The sequence below is a fragment of the Argiope bruennichi genome, chromosome 10 (genome assembly GCF_947563725.1).
Source record: "Argiope bruennichi chromosome 10, qqArgBrue1.1, whole genome shotgun sequence".
Taxonomy (NCBI): Eukaryota; Metazoa; Arthropoda; class Arachnida; order Araneae; family Araneidae; genus Argiope; species Argiope bruennichi.
The window spans coordinates 64,130,249-64,143,157 of NC_079160.1; the positions used below are offsets into that span (position 1 = coordinate 64,130,249).

General features: G+C 28.5%; 1 protein-coding gene across 3 annotated transcripts in view; it reads right to left on the reverse strand.

The window, feature by feature from the left end:
• Positions 1 to 10,593, reverse strand: part of LOC129988685 (cytochrome P450 4C1-like) — a 32,203-nt gene extending 21,610 nt beyond the window's left edge. For 2 of the 3 annotated variants that reach the window (XM_056096957.1, XM_056096959.1), the window contains exons 1-2: positions 2,943 to 3,012; positions 286 to 520 (exon numbers count right to left, since the gene is read on the reverse strand). In XM_056096957.1, the coding sequence (XP_055952932.1) occupies positions 286 to 520; positions 2,943 to 2,945 (238 nt within the window). In that variant the 5' untranslated portion in view covers positions 2,946 to 3,012. Of the gene's footprint in view, positions 1 to 285; positions 521 to 2,942; positions 3,013 to 5,415; positions 5,601 to 7,531; positions 7,644 to 10,568 lie in introns of those variants that run through there. The other variant, XM_056096958.1, reaches the window with a different exon arrangement.
• Positions 10,594 to 12,909: the final 2,316 nt, after the last annotated feature.

Genomic DNA, 12,909 nt, shown 5'->3' on the forward strand with positions numbered 1-12,909 from the left:
TATTGACAGGGAAGAGGAACTGCTCATTACATTTGAAAAAAATATACACCATGTCTGTCTGTATAGGAAAAATGTATCAGAATACACAAAATACAGAAATACACAATACCAAAATACACAAAAAAATTTTAAACATTAATTGTTTTAATGTTATACATTTTTGAAAATCTTCAATATATTTCAGAATTTCCTGTATTTTGTAAAATCCCTTTAAGAGGATAGAAATTATGTAACAAATGTTATGTGATTGCGTTTAAAATTATGAGTAAAGTAATTGGTACTTACATGCCAGGGGTGGACAGTTAGGCGTACTTTGCTTGTATGTAGAAATTATTATTGATAAGTAGCGCAATGAATGGATGCCTTTAAGGGCTGGTACTGAAGACGATTGAACCATCAAATATTTCCGCACTCCATCTCTGATGTAATGTAGAATTTTATAAATAATTAGGATTACCAAACAGGAGAGTGCTATTTTTAAAATGAATAACCATTCATTCCACCAGAGAATCATTTCCAACTATGAAAGAATTTTTCATTTCAAATTGAAAGAAATGTAAAATTCAATAATACTTAAAGTAAAAATATTTTAAATACTTGTATCAGTAATTATAGAACTGTAACTTTCAGAACAAACTGCAAATGGTTTGGCGAAGAGTAATAGGGATATGACAACAGGGAAATAAGCCTTATGGTAAGTAAAGAAAGCGCCACTTGCATAAAAACATTTGAGAAAATGTTATGAATTATATTTATTTAAATTGCTCTGATATCCATACATTTGGCTATAAGGTCAAAGCAATTTTCAAATAATAATTAATCAAATGTGAAAGAAATTCAGTATTTCAAATCAATTGTGTTTCTTCGAAATTTCAAATCAAACTCCTGCTGAAATGATGGAAAAAGTTGCTGAGGTTGATAAATCATATTACTGACTCTCCGAGACATTCGAAGGCACTCACATAATAAATACTGAATGACCGGACCTCCGCAACAGCACTACTAGAGGGACTTGTGTTTGAGTCCTAGTGGGTCCTGTGGTTGATCACCGGCCGTCGTACAGCCCTTCCGTTATCGATGGGAGGAGCCAGACCCCCACTTTTCTTTGTATCTCCTGGGGGGGGGTGAGATCCAACCACCATGCCGGAAGTATTTTATCCTTATTTCGTGGCGCCCAACCCCGGAGGGTTGTTGGGGTACGATCTACATCTCCTTTACCTTTTCGCGTGGTGGCCTGCCATTTCAATGATAAGAGTTAAAAGTAAAATGACTATCGACAACTAGTAACAATGACCAGCAGAAATTCCATATTTATTATTCTTTTTATATTGCTAAAGAATCTAAATTTTAAAATTAATTTGCTAAATATAATTGTTGTTAAATGTGTTGCTTACATTGCTGCGGTTTTATAATACACAAATAAAATAATAATTTTTCAAATAAGCCAGAAATAAGGAAAATGAATCCTGTTTAAGTAATTTTTTATATTACGAGGGACTTTAATCGTTCTGTCATATTTTTAAAAGGATAAATTTTTCAGTCGAAAGTTAAAAGAAATGCAAAGTGTAATAACAGCAAGAAGTAGATATCAAATAATGGTATAAAATAAAAATAAAAAATTTTCCATTAAAATTATTAACTTGTTTTAATTAATTTCATAAGGAGTTCTCCACTTTCTTCGGGTTTCTTACAACAGACCTTGTCTAATGTTGCAAAAATAGAACAGCAAAATTTAATAGTGAAACATTCGGTAAATAAAGTTTTAAAATGTTATAGAACTTATATTTCTTTATAGAAAATTGGAGCAATCATGAATTCGAACCAAATGATTTCAGAGATAAAAAGAACTGATGTAAACTGTATATTATTAAATAAAGAAACTGAAAAAATTTAAAATTCTGGAAATGCATTTTGAAATTCCTGCTCATGATTCTTTCAAGTAACAGTATTCCGATATGCAAACTGCATCTTAGTTTAAAAAAAAAAAAAAAAATTAAGTAAACTAACATTACGAATGTCTCTCTTTTTACTGTAGATAATTACAAGAAAGATAGAACAAGAAAGATAACTTTTCATTAATTATTTTTTCTATCTCGATGAACTTGAGAAGTGTAAAGACAAAAGTCTGATTTAGATGTATCTGCCAATATTTACCAATAATGAATTAACAAACTGGACAAGAAAAAGACAGTTAACTTTCAATTTTTTTATTGCTATACTGAATGCAAACTCACCTTTTATTCTAGATATAAAAAAAATCTTCATTATACAGAAATAAACACGAAAGAATGTATTTTTTTCTTCATAAGTGTCTGACTGATATTTCTTTGCACTTTGTTATGTACAACTTTTGCAGAAGAAAACATGATTAACCCCATTTTTAAAATTAACTTTTTAATTTCTGTTCTTAAACTGCTCAAAAACAATGGTAACTTTTATCAAAGACAGCATAAAATACACTCTAGAAAGTGACATATCGCACGAGAAGAAAGGTTAAAGATTACTCAGAAGCAAAAGCTTAAAAATATGAATTATTTGCTAGGCTGAATCAGCAGAAAGTCTGAAAAAGACTGAAGAAAATTTATTTTTCAGTTGAATAGCTCGACGAATAATAGCAAGATGCGCAGTGTCGATGACAAATTGAAATTACAAGCATGAAGCTTTAATATGCTATTGCTAAATTTATCAATAATAAAAGAAATGTGCAAATCAACTCATTTTATTACAGCCAAATTACATTATGGAGATAAAATATTTTGGTTTTGGAAATGTTGCGATACATTTTATGTCACGAATGTCTCATTTCTTGAATACTATATTCTGTTTGGAGCTTTCAGAAGCAATAAAAGAACATTTAAACATTCGAGACGGGCCTGCACAAAAGTATTAGTTTATACAGTTTTTGATTTTTTTAAATAAATAAAACAGAAAAATTTACTTACCATTTTCGACTTTAACAAGATAAATTTGAATATCTCTAAATCTCTACAACGTGAAGAGCTTTTATACTAAACCAACTATTACTTTTTAAACAGACATTAGTTCAAGGTCGACTATTGATTTAAATATGAACAATGGAACAATAGAGATTGACCTTGATTTCAAAATACCAAATTTTTTTTCCTGTAATGTGTTTTCAATTCGAACCATATGAAGACAAGAAAAATATATTTATGAAATTTTAGAAAATACTTATTATTTACATAATGTACACAAGTAAGGGTGGGAAACATTAGATGAAGCAAATTATTTAAAGATTTTATATTTTGAAATACATTTGAGATTCTTTGATTATAGCTTCTTATTGATAGCTTTTTATTTAATCACTTCGACATTAACAGTTTTTATACTAAACTTACTATCATTATTTTTTAAACAGATAATATTTGAAGGCTGAGAGCTGATTCAAATATGAAGAAAGAAACAATAAATATTGTTATTAATCACAAATATATCACTTTACAGGAAGTGAACTCTTCCTGTAAAGTGTCTTCCATTTGAACAATATTGAGCAGCAAGCATGGTGTGAAATTTTTTAATGATGCTTATACTTTTTTTATACAAGTTACGCAAGTAAGGGAGTCAAACACTATACAACGAATTATTTTAAAAGTTTTATATCTTTATGTGCATTTGCGATCCTTTGAATATAAATAATTTTTATAGCTTTTTGTAGTCATAACATTTACCAAAATCATTCAACTATTTTGTTGATTTTAGCAATTGAAATATTTTTTTTTTTTTTTACTTTTTGGCTATAACAATTTGCCTCGCATATAGGACAAGCTGGGACGACAAAGAAAGCGAATTTCGAAATTATTTTCAGTACAATTTTTATTTATTAATTAACGCCCATTCAAATTATGTTATTAATTAAATTTATGATGTTTAATTTAATAAAGTAAGTAAAGAATTTTAAGACATTGTCTATTTATAATGTTATACAAAATGTTTTGCGATAAAAGAAAGATACATTATCTAACCAATTAATATAACAATAATTCTACATCAGAAATTCGGTTAACGATACAAATAAAGAGACTTCTTTTATCGTACAGACTTGTGGAAAGTGGTGGTCTGATGGTAAAATATTGGCTTCGTTATGATAGCGCCTGATTCTATCAAAAAACTACTGATTAAGAGGATATAATTTACGCTAAATCATTCGGTGGCAAATGTTTTGCCTATGGGCAGTGCAAAACTAGTGGAGGGGATGTCTATACAGGGGCTACTTTTGCCATCCGACCCTGGTCAAAATGATGTAGCCTGTTAAAAAATAAGGTTAGTGTAGCTACAAAACAAGAAGCTAATGTTAGGTTCTATTATTTAATACATTATCAGAGGGGCTATGTATAGCACCGTGATTTAAGAAAAGGTTCTGTTTCAAAATCGGTCTGCAAGTTCAAAATTCTTCTCTTCTTCATTTCCCGCTATGTTTTCTCTTTGGTTGTTTTATCTCTTATATTCTCATCATATTATTTCTTCTCTTTCTTATTTTATTATTTAATATGTTCATCAGAATTTTTTCCTATTTCTTTGAAAGTTTATATGTAGGTTAGAACATAATTGAAATCATAGGGAAATATCTATCTTTGAGAGCTCATGTACATAACAAAGAATTAGAATCAAATCAAAATATTATTCCCATTATATATATATATATATATATATATATATATATATATATATATTAAACAGAATTCTTATAAAAGTTCCACTAAGTTCAAAAATTTAGTGGACCTTTATATAAAAAATCTGTTTTAGCATACTTCTGAATTGAGAAGGAAGATGGGATATTAAAGCTTGTTGAAGAGGTCATAAAAATGAAAGTATTGCAGTAAATATCTGTTATTTGTTAGGGCATTTTCAAATCTTCCTCCAAAAATCATTAGTACGCATATGACAAATTGGACTAAATAGATTTCTTATGATTTCAATAACTATTAAACAAGAATAACAAAAACAAAATAAAAGTAGAGTTGATATGTGAAAAAAATGGGGTTTGATTTAAAATCTTTCTGCTAGAGAATAAAAATTTCCCGGTACTACCGTACTTCTCTTATTATGCATGCACTCCACACTAATGTTTGCTGGTAAGTCGATTAGTGAGTTATTACCAGCTGGTCCCGTACATTTCTCAAACATTTGGTCATTGCTATGGTAAAACCTTCATATAGTTAGTTCATCAGTAATTATCTGAACGTCGTATAGTTAATTATACATTTAATAATTTTGTTTTGTAAATTTGATTACTTAAATTAATATTAATTAACTTCATTGTTATAAGTCTTTAAGTACTAAGGTCTGCAACAATGGCTTTATATCGATATCATATTCAACCTGGGATCAAAAGATTATCAAAACAAGTATGGAGAAACAAACATGCATATATGAAGATATTCCAAATCTACTTACTAAAAGTGAGCCATGGCTGCTGGATGTGAATTTACAACATCGATAACTGTTAGCTCTTCTCAACTCTTCTCTATGTACAGATAATATATAGTTACAAAGATGTATAAGTCATTTAGCTCAAGAGACTGAACTATTCCTCGGTCATCATGAGTGAAAATGCTCTGTGATATTTTTTTGTGGAATTTCTGAAAAAAAAAAAAATGTGAATATGCATCATCACGTCCAATGGCTATCAGAAATTTCAATGCATGTGTTTTAGTTGCCTTTTACATAATGTTTCGTGAAAACTGATTTATTATTTCGATATACTTTGACAAAGTGACAAAGATGTATAAGTTGTTCAGCTGAAGAGATTGTGATCTATTCTTCATTCACCATAAATGAAAAAGCTCTGTATTATTTTTTTTGTGGAGTTTCTTTTAAAAAAATGTGCATATGCGTCATCACATCCAATGGCCATTGGAAATTTAAATGCCTGTAGCTCATTTGCTTTTCAGATTTTTGACAGAGATATTATGAAGATTGTCTCGTGGAAACTGCTTTTTTATTTAAATAAATTTTGACTAAGAAAAAACCCCCAAGACAATTGTATATTAATAATGCAACATTGAAAATTTGAATCTATAATTTCTAGAATAATATAAATATTATTCGAAAAAATACAGCATCCTCTGATCACGATTGGAAATTACGAGGTCCGCCCCAAAATAACCCTTGTGCTGCATGAAAACAAAACGTTAATATAACTAAACTAAATTAAACTCGAATAAATACAGCTTTTACTTGTTTTCTCAATAAAGGTAAGTAATTAACGCTTTCATTTTATCCAGCATATAGTTATATATGAATGATGTTTGTTAAAAGGATAATGAATAATATTATTATAATGGATAATGAATAATATTATAATAATGAATAATATTATATTATCAGTCTGATTTCTGATGTCGAGACTGTATGCTCTGCAAATAATTTAATCACTTCTGAATTTCAAATCTATTGAAATTGGGAAAAAGTGAAACTTTTTTCACTATTAATACTTTTGGAGTTTAATATTCACTAAGATTTAATTTTATATTACGGTTTATACTATTCACTTTTACTTCAAGATGAATAAGATACACTTATTAATTTAAACTGCAAATTATTCACAAATTTACTTTCTTTAACATAAACAAAGCTCTAATAAGCAACAATGAACATTTGAAAAGCTTGTCCATTTATTTCCATTTTTGGTTAATAGATAGAAATATTCATCATAGATGGGTAATTTATCAAGTACAACAAAATAAAGCAGCGCATGATAAATAACATTTTATAGAAAAAACGTCAATAAAAAATGAAAGTATGATAAAAGCATGGTTTTGACCAAAAAGTAACAATTTATTGAAGGAATTAAAATTGTAACTCTTTTTAAATATTTATAAATGTAAAGAGTAAATATTTTTTATGCAGGATATAAGACATGAGTTATGATTGATTTGTTGGAACATCATCTGAACGGTGAATTTAAACTAACCTTATCATTATCCATCAAGAAAGAAAAACAAATACATATTTACCTATACACTTTCCTCGATAGACATTGCAATCATTTTAATTAACTTCTGAAAAAAGTCTGTTGTCTACAGGGAAATAGTTAATAACAAACATAGTGAAATATATTAAAAACTCACGAGTATACTATTATGCAGGGAAAGAACTGAAAAATATTACACTTATATCGCTATTGAGGAAACGCTTATAACAATTTTGAATTTAATAATATCCTCAGACAAATAACAAGAATTTACAGTATACATAATAATGTTTCAATTTCATTCTTTCAAATTTAACGCACTGGCTTGAAATATTCTATAATAGTTATGAAAAGGAAATTGAAATTGTAACCAACCGAAAATCGAAATCAGAAACCAGGCTGAAAGGAAAATCTATTAAAAAGGTTAAATAAAAGGTAAAATAAAGGTTTGAAATGCTATAGAATTTAAATTCATTACATAAAATTATTACAATCATGAATTCGAAGAAAATGTTTTCATAGTTAAAATGAACTGATATAAGCTATAAATTATTAAATAAAGAAACTGGAAATATTAGAAAATCTGATATTACATACTGAAATTCCTTTTCTTGATTCTTCCAAGTAATATCATTCTGACATGCAAATTGCATCTTGTTTCAATTTTTTTTATGTAAACTAGTATTAAGGATCTGTCTTTCTTCTTTTCCTGTAGATATTACAAGAACAGCAGACATTTCATGAGATTAGAAAGATGTAACATGGAAGGTAACTGCTCATAAATTATTTTTTCAGTATCTATGCATTTGAAAAATGGAAGAGTAATATTCTTATTTAGATGTATATGCCAATTTTTCCGATCAATGAATTAAAAAATTAGGCAAGAAAAAACCCCGACAATTTTCAATTTTTTTATTGCTATAGTAAATGAAAACTGACATTTTATTCTAGATATTTTCATCAGTCTGTAAAAAGAATATCAAAGAATGTTTATTTTTCGTCCTCACCGTCTGATTGATATTTCCTTGCATTTTGTTATGTGCAACTATTACAGCAAAAAACGTGATTGACCCAATTTTTTTTAAAAAAAGAATGCAATGAAGATTGCTAAAACGGCTAAAAAGTATCACAACTGATATCAAAGACAGCACAAAATACACTCTAGAAAACTGGTATATTGCACGCACGAGAAGAAAGATTGATGATACTTTACTTCGGAGCAAAAGTTTCCAAATATAGATTACTTGTATATTTGAATTGGAAGAAAGTTTGAGGAACGGATTTTTTTCAATTAAATAGTCTGATCAACATTTGCAAGTTGAGTAGCTTCGGTTATAAATTGAAAGGAATAAACCTGTATGTATTCAAATGCTATCGTCCAATTTATTACTAATAAAAGAAAAGTGTAAAAAAATTCGTTTAATTATAACCAAATTATATTAGGGTGTCAAAATACTTTCGTCTTGGAATTGCTATGATATATTTTATATTACTAATGACTCTCATTCTTTAAATTTTACATTCAGTTCAAACGAAGTTGTTTGCTAAATTGAAATAAATGGAGTATAAAGATAGACATTTGAAAAAATTTTGATGCTGATTAAAAGGATTTTAAAATGGAAAGTCAAAAAAAAAAAATCTAATTTATTTTTATTTTTCATCAGATTCTTATTGCTTATTTATCCTTAAAATGGCAATTTATATATTAAATAATTAAAATTTATGTATAATTTCCAACTTTTGAAGCTCTCAATACAATTAAGAGAACGTTAAAAGCCTTTTAGACGATTCTCCATAAAAGCTATTAGTTTATACATTTTTGGATCTCATTAAATTAAATTAGGCCTTGAAAGATGTTAATAGTTATTTTCGAATAATTAATTTTTTTATACTTCAGTTGCGTTAGAGGAACAGAACGCCGTTTCATACCTCCGTGTTCTTAACTTTTCTGGTTACTAAACTATTTGGTAGACATGCTACGGGAATTTTATTTAAATACCAAAATTTTTATCAAATTTTGTGATTAACATTTTTGAATGATTAAGTGCGTAAAAATTAAGGTATTGTGGTGATTTTTAATGCAATTGAATCCTGTCAGTTCATAGATGATGATGCCGTGTCCGCGTTACCACTTAAAGGTGGGTGCAGTAGCTTCTGAGGGTAAGGACTCCTGAGCATCTGAGTGCAGAAGTCTGTCTAGCTCATATGAAGATGAAACTCACACATTCGCTTGAACAACCTCTTTTTACAGGGGGGCACATTCACACACCTCACAGATAGAACACAGATAAAGAAATCCATGCCCAAACAAGAATTCGAACCCGGGACGCCCAGATTACGAGGAAGATGCTCTACCCCTATGCAAGGACGCCGGGCCTGTCAGTTTATTATATGTCAAATTAATATTTACAAGCTTTCAACTTTTTTTTTTAATGGTGGAATGGGAAACATTGGCATTTAAACTATTTATAGCATTTGAATTATATCTCAATGTAAAACTTTAAAATGATTTTGGATACCAGTCATTTTAATAAAATAATAAACATTAATATTGTCTCATTCATTTATCGTTGATTTTTTCCTTTTCTGCGCCGACGAAACAAAGAATTTCCCTCATACATTTAACTATTTTAAAAAGTAAATTAAATTTATTCATATTGTACCGCTATTTAGGGATGGAGTACATAATAGACGCAAAAATACTGCTAATCATTTAGGAAGACAATTGAAAAAGTTAAATATTATTGATGTTCGTTTAAATTTGAGTTGAAAATATTTTCAATATGTTCCGTTTCTTAAAATAAAAGAAACAAATGATAAAGACTAACTTTAGATTTATTTGAAAAATATACCACATTTCATTAGATCGTATTACGATATCCATTAATGTCACTTACCGTAAAAATCTTTAACTCTTGCAAATATCTTCAATCCAGGAGAGTTACAGAAAGAGTTCCTTCTAATTAATTTTTATTTAATCAATTTTTATAAGCGAAATTCTCAATTAGTTAATCATTTTCTACAATTTTCTAAAACGCAGTATTAATCGTTCGTTTCAAACGAACAACAATTAGGTGTACCGGCATTTTTTCATTGAAACTTCTTTATTAGAATTATAATTCCGAAATATAATTCTCAGTGACATTCATTGATTTTTAATTGTGATAAGGTGGAAATATGCAAAATCTTAATCAAAATTTAAACTGATATAGAATTTGTTATCGAGTTAGCGCACATGCGACTGATCGTGTCTGTTAAAAAGTTATCTGTTGTTGGCCCTTTAAAAAATTGTTGACTTTGGCCTGAAGCCATATAAGCTGATTCTATTCAAAACTACTGTTACTGTCAAATTTCTAATGAACTTATAAAAAGCAGATTTCAATTCGTAAAACATGATATCGATCATAATTTCCCACTTTTTATTTCTTTTGTTGTTGTTGTTTTGGAGATTTGGGATTTTCAAAATTCAAGTTCTGCACCCGAATTTAAATCAAATATACAGTTAAGTTTGTAGGAAAATCTTTTTTTTTCCACCGATTCTACTTTAATAGAAGATTAAAAAAGAAAAGTATCTATGTTTCGTTGTAGTTGGTCAGAAAAAGTTTTAAATAAAAGTACAGAAAAATCAACTTACCAGTTTTCGACTCTCCAAACAAATTTAACGAACTTGTTGTAATCACTACAGTATGAAGAGCTTTTATACTAAACTAACTTTTATTATTTTTTAAAGAGTTAATAATTCAAGGCTGAAAGTTGATTTAAATATGAACAATGAAGCAATAAAGATTAATATTCGATTCTCGAATATCCTAGTAAACACTTCCTGCAATGTGTTTTCAATTCGAAAGAAAATGAGTCAAGAAAAACATGGTATGAAATTGCCAATGATAATTATATTTTTATTTAAAGTACACAAGCAGAAGAGTCCAAGACCAGATAAGTCTAATAAGAAATTATTTGAACGATTTTTTTTATATTTTTAAACGTTATTTGCGATATTTTTTACTATATGTGCTCTTTTATAGCTATTCATATAATCATAACATTCATCAAAACGCAAAACTTAAAAATTTGAATATTAATTAATTTTTTTGGAAAAATTAATTAATACGTCATATATAAGTGTGCGATTTTTTGTTACATTTTTTACATAGTATAGATATTAATGCAATTCAGTAACACACGAAATAATGATTTAAATCTTCATTTAATACAGAAATAAAAACATCCGTTGAATAAAAATTGTGAAAACAGCACCTTGAAAGTCATTTCGAAAATAATACGCTCTTTTAACACTCAGATAAGAATTTTTTTTTTATCTTCAGTATTTCATATTTTTAATATAAACTGTTATGCTCTTTGAATATAAAGAAAAATTTGGAATTTTCGATAGTAACGTAAAGAAATTATAGACTTTTAATTAAATTTTTAAGGAATTTTTCACATTTTGATTTAAAAAACTTACTGTTTAGTTAAATCATCAAAATAAATACTAGATAAATATGCATTCCAAAAGTATGTTATTTTGCAATTCATTTTTACTTATTTCAAATTTTTTGTCAAATCCAGAGTCTACATTACGTGAAACGTTATATAGCTCATCTATCAAAGCAATTCGATAACATGTTTTAAAAACTGTTGAATACTGACGCATAAAAAATTGTTTAACATAATCCGGGGAAATATTACTCAGCGAAATATATTTCACAAATATATACCTTCAGGTTTTAGATTGAACACATTACTTTATCATAAATATTACTTTTTTAGTATAAACCGTCATGCTAAATATGCATGCTAAATTTTTCAAGATGAATTTCTGACCTTAAAATGTTGTTTTAAGTTTTCTATAGTATTGTTAAGACAAGGTCTTATTACAAATAAATAAAATTAAACGTTGAACTCTAGTCCCATATTAAGTTTTCACAAATTGACTGTCAGTATCGTGGAGCGATAATCCCAGCAGTCGATAGCCAACAGTCCTGCTATTACTGAATTTGGACTTACAGGAAAAGTATTTATTACTATTGTAAACTATTATTATTCGACGCATAACAATATTCTGAGAACAATCCATCCTTACAAAGCGCTTTCCAAAAGAGAAATCCCCTTCACAATTTTTCTTTTATGCAGTGCTTCAGATGTCGTTTCTCCCTCGCGTCATCTAAATGCGCTGAAATTCTAATCATTTGCATACCCCAACCTCTTTTTCCTTTTATATGATTTTGATGTTAGTCAGATCATTCCTTCCTGGTGTTTCAATTTTAATGGCCAGAAGTGTAGATAACCGGCTATTTTCACTATCTAAAGAAACTATACCGGAATATTTCAGCAAGAATTAGCTGGGAGTCTGAGCCAAACAATATCATGGTGTACCTTCAATGATTTCTAAGTTTTACTGGGTTATCATGTTTTTGATGCTCCTTAAGCAAAGATCCCGTTTGTAGCATATAAAGTTATGACCTATAATTGCTGATTGAATGAATGATAAGGCACCTTTGTTTCACTTTATCCTAATTTTCTACGAAAGACGACAGATTTATTTTTAAATTTGTCATGATAATTGCTTTTTTAAAAAAAAATAATATTTATATTTATCGCTTCTTTCGGGTTCAAATTTGGAGAAATATTTTTGAATCCTTTTCAAAAAGTGAGCAACCTTTAGAAAATATTTCGTACTCCACTTCGTACGTGCTAGCTAAGCATGCCAACTCGCACGAAGCTTTGGAAGAAGAGGACGCTTTATAAGAAATTTCTAGATCCCTATACACTGATAAAAACTCAAAGAATTGATCGGTTTTCGTTTTATTGATGCGTGCGTTTTGAAGAAGATTCTGCGAACTCAATATTATAAAATGGTTCTGAATTCTGTTAAACTGGGTACATTGTGCTTCAATACCTTGTGTCTACTATTAATGTCTCTTCTGAGTCTGCATAAAAATGGAATGTTATAGTCGTCTACAACTTTTTAGTGC